This window comes from Carassius auratus, chromosome 1, assembly GCF_003368295.1.
Source record: "Carassius auratus strain Wakin chromosome 1, ASM336829v1, whole genome shotgun sequence".
In the NCBI taxonomy this organism is placed as follows: Eukaryota; Metazoa; Chordata; class Actinopteri; order Cypriniformes; family Cyprinidae; genus Carassius; species Carassius auratus.
The window spans coordinates 17,864,322-17,890,113 of record NC_039243.1 but is presented as its reverse complement, the minus strand read 5'-3'; the positions used below and the strand labels follow the sequence as shown (position 1 = coordinate 17,890,113).

The window sequence follows — 25,792 nt, the reverse complement described above, 5'->3', positions numbered from 1 at the left end:
TTGCCTTGCCTTTTGTCAATCTGCCAAAGATGAGACATTATACCACGAATGGTTGTCTTTAAGTCAGTTTGTCAGTCCGTGATTAGGTAACTCACAGGGTTTTGGGGAAGCAGAAAAATTGTCACACACAAATACATTCAGTTCAAGTTTGTTAGAAATGACTCAGTCACACCACATGCTCTTTTAATGAGTTAAATCTCATGGCAAGCAATCTCAGCATTTCCAAACAAAATTAATTTATTGTTTATCTTAATGTGCCAATTAAGAAAAAGTATGTGTGGTCTGCTGCAAGCTATTAATAAAGAACAAGGAACCAACAGTTGTTATACACACTTCAAAATTGTCATACATTGCACACACACACGCACACACACACACACACACACACACACAAAGCCATAGGCTTATTTCCATCGTGGTCCTCTGTGTATGTATATATACACAAGGACCATGATGGAAATAAGCCTATGGCTTTGTCTAAGTGTGAGTGTGTGTGTGTGCTCTTGTTTTTGTGACATATCAGGACACAACTCTGTATAATGACATGGGTATGACACAGGTATTACAAAGAGAGGGTGACTTATGAGGACATAACTCATGTCCCCATTTTTCAAAACGCTTCCTGTGAGGTTTAGGTTTAGGGTTGGTGAAGGGCGATAGAACATACAGTTCGTACAGTAGAAAAACCATTACGCCTATGGGATGTCCCCACTTTTCACAAAAACAAACGTGTGTGTGTGTGTATGTGTGTGAGTGAGTGTGTGTAATGTATTATCCTTGACAATTTTGAAATGTGTATGAATTAGTCTTCATGGGTTTGTTTGTATTGTTTAAAATTTTGTCAAAAAAAACTTTTTTTTTTTAATTCTAGGACATAATTTGGCAATATATTTAATTACTTCACAAACAAATAGTGTAGAATGGTGTAAGCATGGCTTTTGCTGTTCTGTGGTACAGTTCACCGTGTAGCCTAGCTTTTAGAAGCCCATGCCACTTTTAACTAACCTCGGTTTATTCTAAACCCCCGGGCTACGGAATCCTGGATTATCTTGATTGGTTCACATTTCAACGGTTTACATAACTTAATCATTCCGTATCCTCATAAACTGTTGACTGTACTATGAAGATATTTTTTTATAGACTGCTTGTCTCTGCTTCTTGGCTCCAATTCATGAGTTCTCCGTCATCATTTGACATATCCCCCCTGAAACATGCCGTGTTTCCGTTAATGTTTAAATCATGTGAATATTAATCACGAGACGCACAGAATATCAAAGTACCACGGTTTTACTGTATATTTACCTGTCCGTGTTAAGTGTCACCTACCTAAGATCTGGTCTGTTACTGTCATCTTTTGTTCATTTAAAGAATGACAACTACTGCTTTAGATAACCAAGTCCTCTCCACACATTCTGTGGGCTATAGCCTATATATATTTGTAATAATAAAAACTCCCTAATCATCGGGAAGAAGGAGGCGGGAACCGGCGCACAATCAAAAACATAATTTTAATATTCAAAATAAATACAAAACAGCGCACCAGCCCCTCGCGGACGACTGGTGCACGCAAATAAAAGCCAAAACATAAAATAATGTCCCAGGCCTGGTCCTCTCTCGTCCTTCACGGTCGTCACTCCAGTTTTATATCCCTCCATCTCCTACGTGGGACTCGATACCGACGGTGGGGCTCAGGTGTAGCTCATCTCCAATCACTACACCTGGCCTCACTCCTCGTTCCCACGCCTCTCGGCCCCGCCCCACCCCCCACAATATTCTATATTATTTATTGTAAAAGTTTGTTCATTTGATAATTTATTAACTGAGACCAAAGACTACTAAACATGATTAAATGGGAACAAAATAGTAAGTCCATCTTAAAAAGTGTGTTTATACCTAAAAATGTATATGTTTATATATTAAAATGGTAAAAGGTCAGTCATGTCTAAAGCACATGCCTCAGTGTGTTGTTTCTTGCAGTGTGAGATTAGACAAATTCGACTACACCTAGAGCACTGCAACACAGACACATCCATAAGAACATACGAACAGCACCTGCATGAACAATGACCTGCCATGATGCAGCTACCACTGGCTGCAAAACAGGAATATAGACAGTAACATGTTTATATAGAAATAAGGATATAAAGTATGCACACTACTATTACATTTTAGTTATAATGTACATCAAAGTATTTGGACACTTAAGGCTCACTGCATTCAAAATCTGGATTCAAAATAAAATATCAAATGAAGCATTTTGACACTTTCTGGTGGTCAAAAGTTAGCATAACATGTTCACAGAATAGAGCTGGGCTACTTTTACGGCCAATATTATTGCAAAATTGCTAATGAATACCACTGCCACTTATTCTATGTGATGCTTGATGTGTTTCTTTGTAGAAGTTGCTCTGTTGTTGCAATAACCACAACTTTTTTTTTTCTTTAATAAACTAGGGTTAATTTTGCAGGTAAAATAATTTATGTACTTTGTCACAGCTGTTCTACCTAGAAACTAAATATTCCCAGAGAGAATATGGAAAATACTGACATATATATTAAATATATATATATTAAATATTGCTTCTGTGTGTGTGTGCATGTATATGTGTGCACACACACACACACACACACACACACACATACATATATATATATATATATATATATATATATATATATATATATATATATATATATATATATATATATATATAAGGGGTGTAACGGTTCACAAAATTCATGGTTCGGTTCGATACGATACACTGATGTCACGGTTCGGTTCGGTTCGGTTCGATACGTTTTAGATACAGCAAAATGTAAAAACATCTCAACTTTTCAGAATGCCGCAAGCGCACCGCGGGTCATGTGACAAGAACTAACCAATCAGCTTCATCCTTTCCCGTAACAACGTTGAGAGCTCAGCCAAGATGAAGGATCAGCTGATCATAGTTGTATATGGATTGCAATTTTGAAATAAATTTAGTAGCAGAGCTACTGCAAGCGATTTTTAGAGCTGCAAATCCATATATCCTTCGCTGAAATTTCCGCGTCTCATGGAGAGAGCACGTCATTGTTGCTTAGCAAAGACAGACGCCTCATGAGCGCTTCTGCCCGAGCGCTTTGGAAAGGAGGAGAAAGACGCGCTTAGCGTTTTCCATGCGTTTTTAGGCACGATATGTGAACGGCCCCTAAGGCGCTCGCTCACTCAGCACGCGCTGAAGGCTCGTTGCAAAATGTCGAATGCCTTTAACAGACCAGAAATATAAGATCCTAAAATAACCAACGGGTCTGGTGTTTGGGTTGGATTCCCTGTAAGCTATAGTGTCTAAATGCTGCAGGGATAGTTTGCTGCGTGCATGTTTCTCCTTTTTTTCGTCTTTTCCCAGATAGTACTGACGCATATATCCCAGATATTCCCGCTGGTGTTTTTTTTGTTTTTTTTTGTAATCCCGCTGGTGTACCCTGTCATGTTGCAGATGCGACATACCGTTGTTTTTTTATCCACCACTCTCTTGCCATCACCATTATAGCTTAAAGGGAATCCAAAGTGCACCCAAACACCAGACCTGTTGGTTATTGGAGGATCTTCTCATTTCTAGTCTGTTAAACGCATTGGCTATTTTGCAACGAGCCTTCAGCGCGTACTGAGTGAGCGAGCGCCTGCTGAGTAGCCTAACATAAACATATAAGAAAGGGTTTATTTTCTTCTTCGGGAGTGTCAGGGGCTTTGCCTGTTACGTTGTTTGGGTTATTGGGCTACCTTGTTGAACGCATATCATTATATTTCTCTCTCTCTCTCTTTTTTTTTTTTCAAATATAATTAATTACTCCAACGAACCGTTCGGTATACATAATGCGTACCGCGTACCGAACCGAAAGCGTCGTAGCGAACGGTTCAATACGAATACGCGTATCGTTACACTCCTAATATATATATATATATACGAACAGCACATTTGAAATATATCAGTCTGTGTGTAATGTATGAATATAATATATATGAATATAATATAAGTTTCACTTTTTGAATGTTATTAGAGAAATCAACTTTTGGATGATAGCCTATTCTAATAATATGGCCCTCAGCTGTATGTATGTGTGTGTATGTGTGTGTGTGTGTGTGTGTACCACCAGGTACAGGGTTGCCAGGTTTTCACAACAAAACCCGCCCAATTGCTGCTCAAAACTAACCTGAACCCGTTCAGGAGGGGTCCTCCGGAAAAATCCCGTTATGGGGGGTAAAATAAGCACTTTTGGCGTTGTTCCCCTGGTATAATTCGCAAATATTTGTAAATAACACGGTTTTGGTGTCGCTTCAACCCGCGGCAACAGTTTTACAGTAACCCAATTCCTCGGGAAAACGACTTGGCTACACTGATCAGGTAGCATCTGGTACAGTTTTTCTAAGGAAAGTCATGACAAACATTTACCTTAAAACTCCACCCATGAAGACGTCATGACTCTTCCCAGGAGTTTCAGGGCTTTCTCAACCTCAGCTGACGGTGAGATCACTTCGTGTGGGTGAGCGTGGAAGGATTCCGTTTTCGGTTTAAAGCACTAGTCCCGGCTTGAAACGCATTTGCACCATGGCTGCTGTGAAGGCGCTTCAACAGTGGTGCAAAATCCGGTGTGAAGGATACCGGGACGTGTCGATCACCAACATGACCACATCTTTCCGAGACGGTCTGGCTTTCTGCGCTCTGATTCACAAACACAGACCGGACTTGATGTAAGTAACAACCCCCAAACTACAGCACGAGAGCGCGGCTGGGAGCGGCATTGTGCTCAGAAACGAACAGCTTCTCTGTTCTAAACTCTGGAAGAAAGTTTAAACGCTCAACATTCTGACGTAGAGATTGTTTACACTTTATAGCTCGTTTCAGAATTTCGACCATTTAGAACCGAGGTTCAAAACGAAAGACATTTTTGACCGTAGGACGAGGACATTAGATCTTTTAGTAGCCTACTTAAGAACTTGGAGAACATAGGATGGTATCAGTAAAAGTTTCATTAGGCTACTGAAGAAATACTACGAGAACATTCGAACTTTTTAGAGGGAAGAATTTTATAACAGCAAAAAAAGTTTAAAAGTTTAAGGGAAGGGAAGAAAACTATGGTACTTTTAGTAAAGTGAGATGAGTTAAGATGAGACCATCAAATGTTTAATTGCCTGCGTTATGACTTATGATAAGAATACCACAATTTTTAGAATTTAGGAACAGAACAGTATAACATTGTTACATTAAAACTTTAATATATATATATATATATATATATATATATATATATATATATATATATATATATATATATATATATATATATTTAATATGAATAATAATAAAATATTGTCTAAGAATTTCGATCTTGAAGTTACATGAGGAAGTTGGAACTTTTAGGACTTTGGATGACAAAACTATTAAACTACTTTAGATTTTGGGCAACAGATTTTGTGCTTGAAATACTCCAAATTACACCAATAACACCATGACTTCTACATTCTTTATTCATTTCAAATTGAACACCTGGAACTTGAGTGTTGACATGACAGGCTTGTGTTTGTATTCGTGTCAAATTTACATTGTTCATATTTGACATGGGAAAATCCCTTTTCAGTTTTCTCTCAATGTTTGCTTTCTTGCAGAGATTTTGATTCTTTGAGCAAGGAAAATATCTATGAAAACAATAAACGGGTAAGATTGTTCACTTTATAAAATGATCTCTTTGCTAACTTTTAGGCCTGTCACTTCTTTCTATAGTTGCCATCACCATACCATTTTACATTTAGTTTATCCATTTGTTTGTAACACAACTTTGAGTTTTTGTTTTTATGGTTTGATATCATACAGTAACTCTCAAAAATAGTTAACCATAGAATTAACCCCCATGACAAATTTCTTAGAGGAAAAACAAACAAACAAATTCTTTAGAGTAGTATTTTGATTTATGGGTTGTTTAAAGCATTTATACATATATTTTTTTTCCTTCTAAAGTTAAAAAGTTATCTGTGTAATGTAAAAATGCTCTCCTTTGCCTTAGCTTGTAAGTTTTTGGACCTTTATTTCAGGACAATAGAGCAAAACAACTGAATCTGCTTAAAGTTTTCTGGGAAATGGCTTCATTCCTTAAAGATCACAACCCCATCATGTTAACAGTTAGCAAGTTTCCTAGACCTCTCAACAGAGCTATTTGACCTGTGTGTGGTTGACCAGGGTTAAGATGTGAGATAGCAGCATACTCGAGGCCTATTCTAGTGGTTTCTTCTGTTTTTGAAACAGCTGAGTCACATGTTGTAGGCCATTAAAAATCATCATCTGCACACTCTTACGTTTCTGTTTCCATCGAAAATGAATGCTGTCCAAAAAGGGCCTGTTGTGAAAGAGAGGGAAGAAAGGCATATTGAAAAGTGCTGCCAAAGAAATGCTTAGAGCTTTGTTAGCATGTAAGGATCGCTCTCTTTCCTAACAGAGCTAGTGTGAAAATGAAAGTTTTAAGATAAGGTAATGCATGGTTTACTGGATGGAAAATCACCACAAATTGCCTTTTATTTGCCCAACAACTGTTTATCATTATAACACTGAACTATACATGAGCTAAAAGCTGATGTAGTGACACATTATGAATGGAGTAATACTGATCAGACATCCTACCATGAAAAAAAAAAAAACTCTCACTTTTGCAGCTTGTAGATATGAAACATGTCTTTTAAAATCTGGAATGATATTTTCAGGTCTAGGACTCAAATTTCTAAATTTTCAAAACTAATTCAGGAAATCCTCTTATTGTTCTGCAACACAGATGTTCCAGAGATATTGTACACACATTTACTGAAACACCTTTATTACTGAGTGCTAAACCACACTTGTATAATTCTTATTGTCCCTAACATGAACTTATTTTTAAATGTATTTATTCAATTTTGAACCAGGCTTTCGAGGTTGCAGAGAAGGAGTTGGGTATACCTGCCTTGCTGGATGCTGAAGACATGGTTGCTCTAAAAGTGCCTGATCGCCTCAGCATTCTGACCTACGTGTCCCAGTACTACAATTATTTCCATGGACGCTCTCCTAGTAAGACAAATATCAGTGCTGTCACTGCATATAGCTGTTATCCATCCAATTTATAAAAGTTATAATTGTTATCAGATATATGGATATCCAGAGGCCATAAAACAAAACTGATTCTTGTTCAAATCTATGTTAAAAAAATATTGCAAAAATAAAGGATAATATAAATGTGTTATAAATGTGAGTTTTACAACCCTGCAAAGGCTAGTAAACTACATTCTTGCAAATACATTTGGTGCCACTGCCACACAAATTACACCCCTCACTTTTAAACTTAATTAGCACTTGGACATTTTTTTTTTTTTTTTTGCATTGTTAAAAACATTTCACTTTGTGAATGTGCAGTTGGAGGTATGGGAGGGATTAAAAGACCAGCTGAAGAGACTAATGAAGCGCCATCTGAGAAGAAGAACCAACCTATCACAGCTAAAGTTTCTGCAGCCACAGAGAACGTGACGCCTAAACCAACAAATGACTATAAGGTACACTACACTACTCTTCTGAGCTCACATAGGAAATTTGACAGTTCTGTATTACTTGTGGAGCGTGTGTAATGCAAACTCACGGATAGATAACAAACCTTGTCTTATACATAATTCTAATATGATAATTTATGGTAAATATAGGTTTAGACGTAGCCTAAATTGAGGGGTTTTTTGTTGTTGTTTTTTTTTTTTTTTTTGCACAGTGTTTCATGAGTAACTGATCTTTTTGTTTTTGTGTTTTTATTTCCAGAGAGAAGTTTTGACTGAACGTGGCAATAAATCTACCCTGAGCAGCAGCTGTAGTGTGTGCAAGCAGCATGTTCACCTTGTGCAGCGCCACCTAGTGGATGGGAAACTGTACCACAGGAACTGCTTTAAGTAAGTACATTGATTTATTTATTTATTTTTGATCCATTTACCCTTTTGTTCTTTTGTTTTGAACGTAAAAAATATTTAATTTAAATTAAATTATTAATTCATTAATTCATTAACTGGTAAAAAATTACGATACTACTGGTCCAAACCTTTAAATAATTAATACATATTTAATTTTTTTTCAATTTTTGTCTCATTTGAACACAAATACAATAAAAACAGTTATATTATGAAATTATTACATTTTATTATACTGTACAAAAGTGACAGTAAAGACATTTATAATGTTACACAAGATTTCTATTTCTTTCTCAATTTTGTATTCATCAAAGAATCCAGAAAAATATTAAACAGCAAAAACAGTTTTCAACATTAATAATAATAATATAATAGTTGAGCACCAATAATAATTGAAATAATAATAATAATAATAATAATAATTGAATAACTGAGCATGAGAGACTGAAGTAATGGTCGCTGAACACTCAGCTTTGTCATTACAGGAATAGATTAAATTTTAAAAATATATTAAAATAGGACACATTTGTTTTAAATTGTAGCAATATTTCACAATTTAACAGTTTTTACTGTATATCAAATACATGCAGCCTTGGTGAGCACAAGAGACATAAAAAAAAAAAAAAAAGTTTTTTTTTTTTAAACAATCATAATTATTCCAAACTATTGACAGTTAATGTGTACAGTACGCAAATGAACCCACCTTACTTGACCAGTGAATCATGGATACAATGTTTGAATTGTCATAATAATTATTTAATTTGAGCAGTTTAATTTGGTAAACATTTTAGTAATAGCTGTCTGTTAGTAAATTCCTTTAAATGTTTGCTGTACGCCAAGTATAATAGAGTTGTTGTTGTTGTTTTCTTTTTGTCACCTGATTATTTAGCATAATACCTGTGAATAATAGCAATGAAAAGTGTGTTTTGCTCTGTCAAGAAGGGAGTGAAGATCATCATCCATCTCTTGATGTTTTGGAAGGCATTTACACTTTTCATGATCAGATAGTTATTCAGTGTAAATACCCCGTAATACGTATTTTTTTCTGACTGGTTTGTTAGTTACGATCTCTCTATTTAACAGATGCAAAGAGTGTTCCACTATTCTTCTCTCTGGCACCTACAAGCCTGGAAAGGTAGCGGGCTCTTTTATCTGCAAGACACACACAGGCATAGAGAAGCCTCTGACGGCCCTGACCACACACATCACAGTAGCTCCACCAAAAACACCGTCCACTTTTATTAGCAAGATGGACCAGAATGCATCAGGTGGAGGTACTGGAAAAGCTGGTTTAAAACCTAGCACATCTAAACATGGTTGGCTGGCCAATAATAGTGACCGCACACCCACCCGTGAGTTACCTGTCATACACACTCCAGCTGTTCAGCTCATGCCAGCACCAAAAACATCTCTAGCACCAGAGACTGCAAACGTGAAAACCTCCTTTAGCCCCAGAACGCCAACAGAGTCTCTTAAACCTGTGTACAGTGTACAGAAGAACCAAGAAGCCAAAAAGAGGTGAATATCTTTCAGTTCAGTATTCTGATATTTTATTGGACCGGTGTTGTTATTGTTAACTAAAACTCTTAAAAAAATAAATAAAAAAAATAGTAGAAAAAGTAGGAATGTTATCTTGGAAAACAAACTGAAATGAATAAGTTTAAGTTAAAGCTAAAATAAAAAAAGCTATATAAATGTATATGAAAAATGACAATAAGCACACAACAAAATACGAAGTACACACACACACATACCGTATTTTACGGACTATAAGTCGCACCTAAGTACAAGTCGCATCAGTCCAAAAATACGTCATGAGGAAAAAAACATATGAAGTCGCATTTATTTAGAGCCAAGAGAAAACATTACCGTCTACAGCCGCGAGAGGGCGCTCTATGCTGCTCAGTGGTAGAATACAGGAACACTGAGCGACTTAGAGCGCCGTCTCATGGCTGTAGACTGTAATGTTTTCTATTGGTTCATTTCTCTCAGTTCATGTCAAATTAATTTTGATAAATAAGTCGCACCTGACTATAAGTCGCAGGACCAGCCAAACTATGAAAAAAAAGTGTGACTTATAGTCCGGAAAATACGGTATATATATATAATATCTCTCAGACTTATGAAGTGTATTTCAAAGATAGTTTATGCATGATATGTACCATTTCAGCTCATATTTCATCTTTTATTTTATTGGTATGGCTCAAAATGGGACATATCGGCTAACACTGAATAGCACATTTTCATTACCCCTGTTTTAGTTTCTCTTTGCTGTCATCCAGTGCATATTTAAAGTTAATATTTCTGAACTTTAACAATTTAATAACACTACATATTTCAAAATGAATATCCATTTTTCATACTGTACATTCTAATGTTGTGATGCCTAAATTCACTGTCATTTAAACCGACTGATTTTAGTTTTTAATGTTTTTATTTTATAAATTTTAGTTTAAATGTTTTATCTTTATTTTGAAATTGTTTTTTGTTCATTTATATTATTGTTGTTGTTGTTATTTATTTATAAACTTATTTAGACCAAGTTCAATTTTAATTTTAGCCTTTATGGGGATCAACCATAACAAGATATTGGTAGGTTTATTGTATTGACCAGAACCTTTAAGGTTTTGTTTTTTTCTTTAATAGATTCTTTGAGTCTAGCAGCAATCCCAGCAGTCCTGTTCCTGCCAGTAAGAACACCTCATCATACACCTCAACTATATCTGTGAGTACAGCAAGTGTTAAAACTCCTACACCAGAAAGCACAATACCTAGAGTCCCTGCAGGAGCCACAGCTGCTAAAGATAGAGTCCTGCTGCGGGTGGGAGACTGGGCAAAAACACAGGACTTGGAAAAAGAGAAGGAGAATGCAAAGGAGAAAGCCAAAGCTGTGATCGGGAAGATGGTGATGGAGGAAAGGAAAAACAACAGCTCGTCTCCGAGTCTAGCTGGGCTGAAAGCAAATAACAGGTGAGTTACATTCAACTGCTTCGAGTGCATTACTTAGTTGGTAATTATTTTATAACTTGTTTTTACAGGGTGGAGGTGTACATGGGTCATAAATGAAGCCGATATATAGCCTATGTAATCAAGCCTGTTGTGTTGCTTAAATTCATGATTAAAGGTACAGGTAGTAGGACCTGCCAATAGAGGGCGCGCTATCAAAACAATAATAATCGCGTGGTTTGATGACGCTAAGAAAGAGCGAGGAATGATGGGATTTGTTATCTTCTACCCATCCGCTAATGGCCATCAATCAGATGGAAAGATAAATCATGATTTAACGTGAGTTCAGTGATTTGCGCGAGTAGACTACATACAAAGTCAATGCAAAGACGCAATCAGACTATGGATCAAACGCGTCCTCGCGCGGGTCTAGAGACGCAATGCCCCGCGTTTGACGTGTATGCCCCATAATACTAATCTTGTTGGCATCTCTTTCTAGTTGAAGTTTGTCACGAAGCTACTTCCGCATTTGTCCACGACACTGTTGTCATGTGGTTTCTACATCAGTAAAGCCTGTAACAAAGTGTAACTAACGTCATTGACAGGCGACTGCACTGCCCCGTGTCACTGTTTAGAATGGGAATTTTCATGATTTACAAGTAGTTGAGAACATTAGAGATATTGTTAGTAATCAGCTGGTCAAAATATATAACACTAGCCTAGTGGTTTTTGGATATTTTACTGCAAATATCTTACAAATTGTACCTCTAAGTGTTTGTTGACATGTTTGTGTATAAATGCACATGCATCATTAACACAATTTCCTCTCGTGTTGGTTTCCATAGTAATGTTTCCCCTGTGGGATCGGGTGCTAAAGGCCCCTCGGGTAAGGTGTGTCTCAAAGCACATGATACCAGTGTGGAACCTACTGCCCCCACTGCTTCAGCACCATCCTGGATCAAAGATAAAACCTTATCCAGGCCTGCGTGCACGCTGCCGTCCAACAGCAAGGGTAAGGAAGACAAACTCACATATTTACTGCCCCCTGCTACCTTACGTTTTTAATGTAGATGAGTTCAACATCAGGATAAACAGCTTTGGTTGGTTATTAAACAACAAAATCTCTTTGTGGCATGTGGTGGACTTCTGAAATGAGAAGCAAAATCCCCCTCTCTGTGTTAGAATATTATTATTGTTATTATCATAAATTTTTGCGTACTAATTTGATTGATTGATTGATTGAAGTTTATGGTCAAATTAGGATAAGTTTAAGATAAATAGTGTTCCATTTAACTGGAACATTCCAATATGTTCATATTTTAGTAAGTTTATACTTGCATTTTTTTTTTTTTTGCATCAAAATATCATCAAGGTTATACAGTAAAACAATTTTTTACATTGCTTTAATAATAGCTACAATTATAAACAGTGAAATTGTATAAATATAGAGTAAAAAGCATATTTGTTTATATCAAGCCATCAGAGGCCAAAGCTTTATACACCTGTCTTTAAAAGTGAAATGATAACTTGAAAGCTAACAAGAACTTTGTTCATTTGCTGGTTTGGTGGTTAAGAACAACATCTCTTAAAAATGTTATAAGACCCAAATGTCTACACAGTCCATTTATGATTTATGTATTATTATTATTGTAATTTCAGAAAACAGTGCCGCTCCATCTGACTGGAGGTCCATGCTCAAGCCTGTGAAGTAAGTTTTGCTAGTTTCTGTTGTCTTTTTTTCAAATGAAACCTGCTTTTGATCTTTACTAATAATTTCTTGTACTTTTATATTTTTTTAATCAGACAGCTGAAATCTTTTGTGACATGTTCTTTCTCAATAAAATAATTGAATAAGTTCTTTGCTAACCATCAATCATCCCTCTTCATTGATTAAACGGTTTGCCAGACTGCCTGTCCCTCCCAGTCCTTCATGCTCTTATGTGACTGTAAACCCTCTGCGCCCAATAAGACCAGTAGTGGGTCGTATCTGAAAGTCCCTAGAGCAATAGAGCTCAGTGCACACGCAATTCCCCCATGAAGATCTTTCATCTGTAACTACCCCCTTAACTTGCCTAAACCTCCTTAACTTTCCCCTGTCAGAGGTGAGAGAAGTGATGCAAAATGTTTAATTGCTCAGAAAAAAAAGAAAAAAAGTTCAATATCTTTTAATCTCTTTTCCTTTTTATTAGAACTGTCGGTTCAACAGAAAGCACTGGCTCACCCTCAAAGAGACCGGAAGCAGTTTCCTCTCCACGGACACCAGGTCCTTGGATCTCTCAGACATCTGTCCCAGCACCATCTACCACGAACATCATCATTAGCATCAACTCTCCTGGAGTTCCTTCTCCTGGAGTTCCTTCTCCTGGAGTTCCTTCTCCTGGAGTTCCATCTCCTAGAGTTCCATCTCCTAGAGTTCCATCTCCTAGAGTTCCATCTCCTAGAGTTCCTTCTCCTAGCCCAATGCAAAACGGGCCTAAATCTAGTGGTAAGATCTTAGGAAAATGTGTAGAAATGGGCTTGTTGTTAATTTTTATTTTCCAGCAATGATCAAAAACACTTTTTTTAGATAACTTAGCAAAAATAATGAGGCAAAATTGTACCAATTAAGTTTATTATATACCTTTTTCAAAAAAATGTAATAATTTGTGGGTTGATGCTTTAATACTTTATCCGAAAACCAGTATTTTTACTATTGTTTATATGCTATTATAGAATTTTGAATTAAACGAAGATATAAAAATCTGCAGTAAGCTTTCATTTTTAAATACATTTTTGACATTTTAGACCTTCCAACTATTGAATTCACCTGAATATTTCTGATTTCAAAGTTTGTTTGTTGTTATGTCTAATATTTGTTTATAGCTTTAGTTCAGTTACCAAAAAAAATAAATTATATTTTTTAACAATAACGACACTGCTCAAAAACTAGTACAATTTTGCTTCTCATGTAAATATATTTTGATTTGATGTTGAAATGTTGTTATTGTGATACAATATCAAGATGCTGATTAAGGATTAGATTTTTCCAGTGTATAATTACCATTTTTTACACATCAGGTTATGAACATAGTCCTAAATTAGCATGATACAATTTCCAAAAACTGTGGTAATGCCAAAACTTTACTTTATGTAACAATTGTCAGGTACAGTCAAACATGAGTTACAATAAAAGAAACACTGCATGCAGTAGATTTGTTTCTCCATTTCATCAGTCTGTCTTTCTTCCAGACTCCAGCCGTGGCAGCAGTGTATCTCCTGTTAGTCCCTCAGGGACTGAAACTCACAAATTGCACAAGGTGTGTGTCAAAACAATAATTATATGTGTTATCTGCTCTTGTGCATTTCCGTCTTCACTGATGTGTGTGAGTGTTCAGGGATGACTTTCTCAAGGGGCCTATTTAGACTGTTTTGGAGAGTCAAGGACCTTTGGGACACCGTTATCTTTAAATAGACTGTTAGAATCAAAATAGAAGGATTTCAAAGTAAGCCCATATTTGTGAACCATCTTTTCATTCCTCAGATTGAGTAGAAAAGCTTTTTGTGCAGAGAGTTTGTGTTTGACATACTGTGTGTCTGTTTGCTTTAGCCGGGTTACATTCCCAAGGAAGACATTCAAAAAGAACTGAAGGAAATCGAGATGAATATGAATGAGTTGGAGAAAAGAGGGGTAGAGCTGGAAAAACAACTCCGACAGTGTGATGAGGGTCTGTACACACACACACACACACACACACACATACTTAAAAAAAAAAAAAATACCAGCCTAATTAAAACAGCAAAACTTATTTTACCATCCCCTTTATTTCGCCAAATAAATGTATGTATATTATGAATAGTAAAATTTACAACCCTTCACATTTCGATAAAAAAATCTTTTTTTAAGATTTTAGAAAAATTTATAATATTTTATTTTAAAAAGTAAACAATTATTTATTTATATATATATATATATATATATATATATATATATATATATATATAATTGTTTACTTTTTTAATAAAATATTTGACATTTTTCTAAAATCTTAAAAAAAAAAATATATATATATATATATATATATTTTTTTAAGCTCATTCAGTTTTTTTTAACTCATTGCCATGCCTAAATGAAACCGTTGATCATCATAACTGTACACTAATGAATTCAGAATTGGAGGATGTTTGTCTTAAAAAAGTGGTTTAAAGGGGGGTGGGGTGAAATGCTATTTCATGGATACTGAGTTTTTTACACCGTTAAAGAGTTGGATTCCCATGCTAAACATGGACAAAGTTTCAAAAATTAAGTTGTACGTTTGAAGGAGTATTTTTGTTCCCAAAATACTCCTTCCGGTTTGTCACAAGTTTCGGAAAGTTTTTTTCGAGTATAGATACAGACGGTTGGTCTGGGAACGCCCCCGGGAACGCCCCGTCACGTGATGTGAATTTAGCCCGTGGGGGAAAACATTGCCTTGGCGACAATTGAAATAAACGGGACAATCACGCCGAAGAGTTGCTGTGTCGTTTTCTGTACCTCCAATAAACTAACAAATTATGAATTTAAGTTCTACAACCTTCCTAATAAACATACAGAGCCGGAAATGGCTACAAGCAATAAATTGTGAGGATGATCAAGGGAAGTTGTGGAATCCCAAGACTAAGCATGTTTGTGTGTGCAGTCAGCATTTCATCACAGGCAGGCTATATTAACATCGTGTTCATTATTAACGTTATCAAAACTGTGTAAGGTTGTTTCAGAAAGTGGAATGCATATATAATTAGCCTTATCATTCTACCTTAAGCAAAACTATGTAACGTTAGCCTAGTGTCGAACATAAACCCACTTAAAAAAAGCATGTGGACACGTAACAACTTAGTTTTGTGTCAGAACTGAATCGCGGAATCCAGACAAAAATAGAACTTGTAGTCTCTTTTAACTTTAATATTCATATACACTAGTCCATATCGATATCTGATTCATTTTACAGCCCTAATATAGATGTATTCATTCAAAAATAGCCAAATCCCGTGACGTTCTGTTATACAACAATTGTTCTACGGGTCTCTGGGAATGAGTGCTCAATATGTGCATTTTGCCATTCAGATACACACGATGCTCGCAGTGTTTTCCCCTAACGCCGGCCACGCCCCCAGCTATGACTAGATGCCGACTGTATCTATGGCTCTGTGTGACGTTAGATGGAGCGGAATTTCCTTATATGGGTCCTAGGGCACTTCTGCCGGAAGAGCGCGCTCCCGTATAGCGAGGCTGAGCACAGACATTTCACTGATCAGAGCGATTCACTGATCAGAGCGAGAGCGTCGCGAAAAGTCACAAAATAAGTGTGTTTTTGGTTGCCAGGGCAAGACAACCCTGCACAGATTACCAAAAAAAAAAAAAAAAAAAAAAACAGCATTAAGGGACCAGTGGATGGAGTTTATTTTTACAGAGCATCAACGGAGTTGTGCAAGTGTTTTTGTTTGCTCCCTGCATTTCGGAGATGCTTGTTTTACAAACAAGGCCCAGTTTGACGACGGATTTGCGTATCGTTTGGGATGATGCAATCCCAACGAAAAAAGGGTCACCGCAGGCGGTGAGTAAAACTGCTTCAAATATCTCTGCCTCCTTGTTAGTGCGTCCCCTCCCATCGGAGACCCGGGTTCGAGACCCGCTCGGAGCGAGTCGTTGCTGCTGCTGCTCTCGTTCAGTTTCAGCCTCGGGATCTGATTCTGGATCATAAATAAACGGCTGAATCTGACTGTAAGCCATGGTTTGTTTTGGATGATGGTTTTTCCCTCACGGTGTCACAGCTTCCAAACGCTCTCAACTCAAAAGCCGTGATTCTTTCGCCTCCAGCCGGTCGTGTTTTTCCGAGAAAGACTATCTTTCTCTTATAAATATAATAAAACTAAAGACTTTTTGGAGTTATGAAGGATGCAGTACTACTCTATAGGTACTCAAGATTAACAGGATATTGAGTGAAAACGAGCATTTCACCCCCCCTTTAAGCATTATTTAAACTTGCAGAGTAAAATAAGTAAGCATTCCAAGACTAGATGTCATCCTCTGGTGCTCCAGCAGATGGAGACAAATATAACAAATGTAAATTCTCAACTCTTAACTTTACTTGTTAGCCTCACTAATGCAGTTATGTATAAAGGAATCTTGCATGTTTTGTTTCTTATTCAGAAGGAGAAGATGACACATTAATGAATGACTTAATGGTGGACTGGTTTACCCTCATCAGAAACAAACAGGCCTACCTGAGACGCGAATCCGAGCTTGTGTACATGTATGTGGAAACTCCTGAATTACTGGAATGCTGATAGTGAATATCTTCTATATGTCTAAATGTGCATTAAATGGTTTTGTTATCTGTTATGATAGTGCCAAGACACAAGATCTAGAGGAAGAGCAACCCAGTGTTGAGGCCGAACTCAGGAAACTGATGGACAAACCAGGTTGAAAAAGTCAAGCATCATTTTGTTTGTGTAGTGCATTGATATATTTCGGGCTAACTGTATCAGTGTATGATAATGAAGCTAGACTCTTACAACTAACAGATTAAATGATTTGATTTCTTCAAGAGATCTACTTCTGTTTAAAAGCTTAAACGCTTTATTTCGCTTTTGCGTAAGACTCTAATCTAGCTTTAAAGTGCTGTTTCTATCCTGCAGAGCATCTGAGGACCTCTTGGGATCGTAAACGAGAGGTAGAGCTGATGGCCAAACTTGTGGAGATTGTGAACGATCGGAATGCCATACTGGAGGGGCTGGATGAAGACCGACTGAGGTGTGCGACACATGTCATATCCTATCATACCTGCCCAAACATCCTCGGTTACATCAGCAGAAGAGTTGAAAGTTACTACATTGTGATGAAAAGATAATCGTAACTTTAAGCGATTTATATTTATTTGCCTATTATAAGATGTACATTATGACCAGGCACATTCATTAAAGTAAACGGGGCATTGATTAAATGGAGAATTAAATTATTCTGTATTGTATTTGTATTCATTGTTTAATTTCGTTCATTCATTTATAGGGAGGAAGAGGAGGACGAGCAGCTGAATAGGATGATGCAGAATCTTGGTTAGTATTATTATGTATGTACTATGATTATGTATGTATAAGTAGAATCAGAACATGATAATTAAACTGTTTCGCATAATTTTCCATATAAGCTTTTGAAAACTGTGCAAAAGAGATAGTTAAACTTTAAAAATAAATCATATTTGTGTGAATTTAACATTAATTGCATTTCCTGTAAAAGAAAAAAAAAAAAGGTTTTTAAAAAAATATGACCATTTCTTATTTAAAAACAAATTCCATTTCCCTTGCTAGAAACCGATTACTGTGTACCAGCTGGCTCTGATTTTAAAGAGGCAGAAATGTGCAGCCAACTATATTTATTATGGTCCATTGGATGTCTGTTGGATGATTCAAAATGAACATTCGTTCCTTTCTGCAAATAATAAGAGGCTGGCAACAGAGAGACAGTTGTTTATTGTCACCATTTGTTCACTGATGGCACAGAGGATTATTATTGTCAAGGTTTAGTGTCTGTTTCTAGTCAACATACTAATATAAACTGATAAACATATAATATAAAGCTCTGAAAGTTTTTTAATAAAAATAGCAATAATTGCATAATATTGTTTGTACTCTCAACCAAGCAGTTCAGAGGTTCGACAGGTCAGACTGTTTTTATTTTATTATCTCTGATGCTGAAACAAATGTTTTATTTTTGGAATAACTGACCACCTGTGCAACTGTCCGTCAACAGTCTCAAAGTGCTATGAATCTTGGGAGTATTGCTCCATGTATATTTATTTATATTTCATGATTTGAAAGGCCAAAAAAACAGGAAAAGTATTGCAACCCATTTTGATTTAATGATCACTAATGGAAACCATACATATCTAGCCTTGGCTAATGATCTGCCTGCTTTTTCAATGCTAAAATGAGTTAGATTAAAATGTATAATTTATCAACCCAATTAAACCAATGCATAAATGTAGGCAAAAGTCATAACCATTTGCAATTCATGACATAAAAACGTTTAATGATGCTCTGTGGTCACCATTAGTAAATGACCTCTTGGTTTCCCTTGAAATGAACTATATGTACCTTGCATTTAAGTATATTTTTTGCTCTACCATTTGCAGATAAGAAGAAAAAAAAAGGAAGGAGAAAATCCACATACCGGTGTTTTGGTTTTAAAAGTAAACGGGCGTCCGCAGAAGACTGATCCTCATGGAGGGTGTGTGTGTGTGTGTGTGTGTGTGTGTGTGTGTGTGTTATGTCCTGGACCGAATGTTTCTGGTTCAGTTTGAGGTCCGATCATTAAATCTAAATTGCAGTTATGCAGCCTTCTACAAATGGTATTTTTTTTTATGAAATCACATCATGTATTTTCACACTCATATTTTTGCACATTTTTCATCTGTCTCCCCATTTCCCGTCTTTGTGGGTGTGATTGATGCATTTGTTAGCAAATGTTTTGCACTTGAATCCTTTGTATAATGTCAATCGTATCTCTGTCAGTGTTTCATTAGGGAATTGGACAGTGTTGAGAGAAAGGTCTTAAAGTCATATTGATTCATATTGGATCAAAGCTGAAAATGGACATGGGTTAAGGTCCGACCTAAACTGTATTCACTCTTTGAAACTTTACTTTTTACTAAGTATTTTTAATTGAGAATATCACTAATTTTTGCTGAAACTTTTCTATATCAGTCATTTTAATTATGTATTATCCTGGCACACTTCTAACTCAGCAGCAGGGGGCAGACTGTGACTTATTTCAGCCATCTCAACAACCTGTGAGAAAACTGATTTAATAGGGTCTTTTTTTAAAGAAATGATTTAGGATTCTTCATTTAAGTGCCCGTGTTGTTTCACTGATCAATAGGATGATGATTTTAACCAATGCCCAGGTAGTTTTTTACAGATTTTTTTTTTGGAACCTAGTACCCAACTAGCCTGGTAATACCAGACTCTGCTACTTCACTTTGCTTTGTAGACAGAGTCTGGAATGGCATAATAGAGAAGTGTTTTCTCTCTCGCTAGGGGGCGCTTGTCTGAAGTTTAAAATCATTAGTTACCCGTAAGCCAATCAGATACGTTTAGTTATGATGACGTATGTTATGCGCCTGTACAGCCGCATCGAAGCACAGACATCATGCATCGAACTCAAATCTATGATTGAATTTCCACTGTAAACCTGTTGTTAAACACTCTTCTTGTTCTGGCTTCAGTTTGAAAAAGAGTTGAATGTTCTCCATAACAGAGCGAATTGCATCCCGTGTCTCGTTTCCCATTTCCGCGGTCGTTTTTCGATTTCTCTAACCTACAATTTAAAACTCGGTGCTTTAGCATCTACGTCACGGCTCTCAGCCCGCCCTCTGCTCGTTGATTGGCCCGGCTGTTTTCAGACCGGTGGCAAACAGAAAGCTCTGACGCTGTATCAGACTGAGTACGGTACAGAAGCGAAATGAAATCGAACGGAAGTAGTACCCAACATTTAATTCCAAACCTTTATACTGTGTACAATACATTTATAATGGCCAACATTAATGCTTTTTTTTTTTTGTCTGTCTGCTGTTATTAAATATATTTACACCCTTTCTCTGCTGAAGTACTTTTTAGTCACTTTTTCCCTTCCATCAGCAAAGCACAAATTTGTTTGCATACTTTTGTTTCACCAGAATTGCTGTGTAAGCACTACAAATGACTGTAATGAATACAATAACAAAAAAAAAAACTTTAGGTGTAATTTATTTTCACCAGGACAGCAAATCTGAGCCTCTGTTATTTCAAAATAAGTGAAATCCCATCTTTCACAATTTTCGGTAGCACTTTATTTTACAGTCCTGTTCCTCATGTACATACTATGTACTTATTATAGTTATTACAATAACTATGTAATAACTAGGTACTAACCCTGAACCTGCCCCTAAACCTAACCCTACCCCATGTAGTTACCTTGTGTAACCAGAACTTTCTTAGATAAATACACTGTAAGTACACTATAAGTACATGTTAGTACACGTACTGTAAAATAAAATGCAACCCATATTTTAAAATGTAACATTCCTATGATGGAAAAGCTGATTTTCACAATTTCTAATCAATGTTTCTGCTTAATATTTTTGCGGAAACCAAGATTTTTCAGGATACTTTGAATTGAAAGTTCAGAAGAACAGCATTTATTTGAAAGTTGTTGTTTTTTTCGGCAACATTAAAATTTTACTTTTATCATTATAATGTGTCTTTGCTCAATAAAAGTTTAAAAAAAAATCTTACTGACCACAAACCTATGAACTATATGTGTATGTGAACACTGGAAGGAAAAGGCTTCTCCATTTGTGTAAAATAACAGGCTTTTAGCTCTTCATGTCTCCTGTATGGATGATCCGACTATATTGACACTGCATTAAAATGCCTGAACAACTCTTGGAAAACACTTAGCATCTTTAAATAAACACCTGAATCTTTAAATAAACTGAATGCTTGGACTTCTTTTGGAGATTCTCTATGAAACTGACTACACATTATGTCGGAGTATATTTACCTGAACAAGATTTATCTTAATAATGTATGTTAGCATTTGTGTGTCTTCCAGCATGTGTTTACAGGCTTCTAATGCATACAAATTTATTCCCATTCGGTCTCTGTTTGGTTTTGTCAAAAATCTGCTGCGAAACAGATTATAGAGCATGGGAGACCACAAGAATAGGAATGCTAACATATGCTAATGTATGTGTTGACACTGTCAGCGCTGATATGGTGAGTGGATTACCTTCCATCTGATCCACTGAAAGTGTCTACAACCGAGGACATCCCATTGAGCTTTACTGCTTTTGATATGCATTTATGCTAAGAGTGTTTGTTTGTTGCTGCTTGAATCATGTGATGAATTGGCTATAGGTTGTGAAAACTAGCCCATGATTTACTCATCCTCAAGCCATCCTAGGTGTGTAACTTTCTTCTTTCTTCTTGCAAGCAGGGCCATAGCCAGGGTTTTAAATTAACAGAGGTTGATAGATTTTTGGGGGCTTCAAATACTCGACCAACATTCACTGCCATTAGAAAGCTTGGAAGAGCAGGACACGCGTTGCTAATAAAGAGAACATCATCATCGTTTATTGGTGTGAACGGGCCTTTACAAATAGAAAATTTTGATTTTTTTTTTTTAATTCTGACATTTACACACTCCCATGTTGTTCCAGAACTGCATGGGTATTAATTCTACTGGGCAACACAAAAGAAGACGTTTAGCAGAATGTTCAAGCTGCTCTTTTCCATATAGTGAAAGTAAATGATGAACAGTTGTTCTTAAGCCCCAACCATTTTTAATAAATGAACATTCAGTTTTGAGATTGAAAGCTTTGAGAGATTTTAAATCTATAAGAAAGTGGAAGATTTTTAGTTTATATTGATATCATTTTTTTTGGCTCTTTTTGTCATCTTCAGAGTTTTGATGTTTTCAATTTATGCAGTTTTATGACTTGTAATTTTATGAACACTTTTATCTTGGAGGCTTTGTTTGTGAAAGACATAATAGAGAATTTCTCTGCAGGTGATTCATTTCAAAACACTGGACAGATACGTGTGATTGCTTGCTTTCAGTAGGTTCACTGTGCTGAGTGTAATTTATCGTCATATAAATGATCTAGGATAAACGAATATAAGCACACATATGCATGTAAGGTGGAATATAAGCCCCTCATTGTGTGTGGGGAGATTTCTGGGAAAGACATTAGAGATGGAAAACTGACCTGGAGAGACAGCCTGTGTCAGACTCAGCTACCATGTGCAGAGCTCCGCACAAATACACACACACACAGCTTCATGAGTGCACACACATAATGAGTCAGGTTTGAACTAAAGACTATCAATTACACAAATTCAAGTTATATTGGACGGCTAATTAAAACAGTAAACACCCATGAAGAGATAGAGATAGAAATGAGAGAAATTACCAGTTTTTAATATAATAGTTAACTGATTTGAGAGCGGAGTGGCTAACTGCTGATATATACAACACTGTGTAGAACCCGAATTTTGATTCTATTTTTAAGGAATTGAATTGTTCCCCAAAAATGAAAATGTGCTGAAAATTAAGGACATCCAAAAAGTAGATGAGTTTGTTTCTTCATCGGAACAGATTTAGAGAAATAGCATTGCATCACTTGCTCAACAATTGTTCCTTTGCAGCATAAATATAAAATACAACATAATAAATATATGTATATTAAATAAAACAAAAACAAACAAACAAAATCACCAAAAAAAACTCCTTAACTGTGGTAAAAGTAGATCTCTGAAATCTTTACAAGCTGTTGTTGCTATTGCTGTAAGAGAAAAAGACAATAATATGTCCACAACTGAAGTCACATCATACTGAAAACACAAATAAAAAGTCATTACTGGAAAAAAACATATCTTCATAGTCTTGCATATTTGATTGCACTCTTCTTTCTGTACCCTTATTGAATGTGTAGAATGGCTTTTGTTCTCTGTGATGATGTTTGCACACATTCTCTATTTAAATTAAATGAATGCATTTAGCAGACAAAGGGACTTACAGTGCAATTTTTACCAAACATGCATTCCCGGGAATCGAACCCCCAGTGTTCCTGGAGAATCGAACCCCCAACCTTGCATTTGCTTGCTTGCTATCGCAATGCTCTACCACTTGAGCTACAGGAACACAAACTATTTGAATTCATTCTCTGGTTTAATTTAGCTCACAACAACCAATGCAATTACTTCTGACTTTGTAAATGAAGCTAGTTAGAGTTTGGCAAAAATATACTTCATATTCAGTGATACTGATTTCATTATTACGTTTTGTTGTTTATTGGACAACCTAGATGTGAAGACATCCTAATCTCTTTCATGTGGTAAAAGAAAAAAAAAAAATTCTATGTGGTTTCGCAAAGAAAACGCTGAAGTAGCACAATGCCAGAGTGTCTTGAAAAAATCATAAAAGCAAACAACTTTTAAGGGGAAAAACTAGAACTGTCTTGTTGTCAGGGATGTGGCCAAACTTTGATTTGTTGAACATATTCATTTCCAATTTTCCCCCTCATCTTTCCTGTAATTCTTGCACACTCTTTTAAGTGGTGAAAAGGCCAAAATGTACTAATAAAAACTACATTTTCTGAAGAAAATTAAAGTTGTGGTTGCAAAAGGTTGTTATGGATTGTTGCTTGAGTGTTGCTACTGTAGGGGATTGCTAGGGGGTTCTCAGTGGTTGCTTGGGAGTTGTTGGGCATTGCTAGACGGTTGCTGGGGTGCTTGGGTAGAGTAAGCAGGCCCAATTCAAAAGTCCACCAAATCCTTATAAAGACTTATAGGTTTGAGGAGTGTGTGTGTGGGCAAGAGCACAGCATTTCGCTCAGCTGCCCTTGGTCTCTCTGAGGCAGCTGACATCATTGTAGGATATGAAAGAGAGTGAGACAAGTTAAGTTATCTCACCTTTTGGAAGCTATTAGAATTTGGCAAAACAAAAAAAATACTTTAAAATATAATATACCCTATGATACTCACTTTCTACTCACACATGTTATGTGTGTGTGTGTGTGTGTGTGTGTAGGCTCTGTTGTGTAATTCAAAGCGGTTCTGCTTTTTCGCTCCAAAAGGTTGTGAATCATCCCCATTGATGCGAATGTCAGAGTGCATGAACAGTTTGTCATTTTTCTCTCTCTGTCGCTCACACGTATATAGACTGTCCAAAGCGATAACTCAAAATCATGGTGAAGAAGGATCGGTTGCCAAGCCTAACATGGCACTGGTATAATTATCGCTTAAAAGACGTGTGTGTTTGTGCGCAAACTGACGTCAGTAGCAAGTTTCTCTCCTGGTATTTTTGTTTTGTGTGTGACTGGATGTTGTGGCTCACGTGCGGTTTCATCCAGTACTTTGCAGTCTGTCTGTATGAACGCAGGCGACTGTGACCCGCTGCTGACATGAGAAGCCAGGTCTGAATTTGGCCCTGTCCATCATCGTGACTATCATTCTCTGCTGACATTTATTTCTTTATGACTAAACATCTCCCAAAAACACACACTGGCGTCACCACACCAACAAGGCCAGGCCCAAAATGTGACAACCTATTCAAGAGTTATTCCATCCTGTATTATTCCAGTTTATGATGTATTGTCCCATAATTCTGCTAAATATTGAAAAGAAATGAAAATATGTCAGAGTTTTTCCAGTAGTCATATTAATTTGAATGAAGCCGATTGTCCTGTTTTGGGGAGATTTAACATATACTCATGGCAAATTATAGTCAAAATTTGGAAGAAAGTTACTCTTTTTACTCTACACTGCAAGCTAACAAGAAAAAGAAGCTGGACTGTAAGTAATTCAGCCACAAATGAAAATTAACCCTCTCATTCCAAACCTCCATTACTTTATTTCTTCTGCAGAACACAAAATAAGATATTTTGATGAATGTTGGTAACCAAACAATTAAAAAATAAATAAATAAATACAATTTCAGGCTTTATACAGGTTTGTAGTGACATGAGGATTAATAAATTACAACAGAAAATTTTGGGTTAACTATCTCTTTAAGGGTGTTGTAATTTATAATTTAATCAGAGACTGATTCATCTGTTTGGAATAAACTGACTGAGTTCAACCTAATTTATTTAAATAAGTCAAAAGCATACTGATGAATTAAATATTCATCTATAAAGAAAACAAAAAATGCTAGGGAATTGAATCTGTGAATCTTTTTGTAGCATCTTAATTTTCAAGAAATGTCTGAACAAACCGATGCACTATTGGATCAGACATTTCAATGCTAAAGTAGAGAGCACCATTTAGGGCGAACCGATTCACTTGAATGAATCAAAAGGTTAAATGCTGCACAGGGCAGTATAGAACAAAACTGATTCATTTAAA

At 36.3% G+C, this 25,792-nt stretch overlaps 1 protein-coding gene across 1 annotated transcript; it reads left to right on the top strand.

The window, feature by feature from the left end:
- The first annotated feature begins 4,240 nt into the window (after window positions 1–4,240).
- LOC113094662 (MICAL-like protein 2) lies at window positions 4,241–19,723 on the top strand. The gene is made up of 17 exons (XM_026260284.1): window positions 4,241–4,729; window positions 5,645–5,693; window positions 6,929–7,070; window positions 7,413–7,549; window positions 7,803–7,930; window positions 9,029–9,463; window positions 10,592–10,915; window positions 11,737–11,903; window positions 12,551–12,599; window positions 13,081–13,376; window positions 14,120–14,187; window positions 14,478–14,595; window positions 17,058–17,160; window positions 17,256–17,329; window positions 17,546–17,660; window positions 17,916–17,962; window positions 19,039–19,723. The coding sequence occupies exons 1-17, from the start codon at window positions 4,587–4,589 to the stop codon at window positions 19,119–19,121; spliced, it is 2,478 nt and encodes an 825-aa protein (XP_026116069.1). The 5' UTR covers window positions 4,241–4,586; the 3' UTR covers window positions 19,122–19,723.
- Window positions 19,724–25,792: the final 6,069 nt, after the last annotated feature.

Coding starts and splice junctions, on each gene's coding strand:
- LOC113094662 (XM_026260284.1), top strand. CDS start 4,587: ATGGCTGCTGTGAAGGCGCTTCAACAGTGGTGCAAAATCCGGTGTGAA. Junction 10,916..11,736: donor GGGCTGAAAGCAAATAACAG/GTGAGTTACATT, acceptor TGGTTTCCATAG/TAATGTTTCCCCTGTGGGAT. Junction 13,377..14,119: donor AAACGGGCCTAAATCTAGTG/GTAAGATCTTAG, acceptor TCTTTCTTCCAG/ACTCCAGCCGTGGCAGCAGT.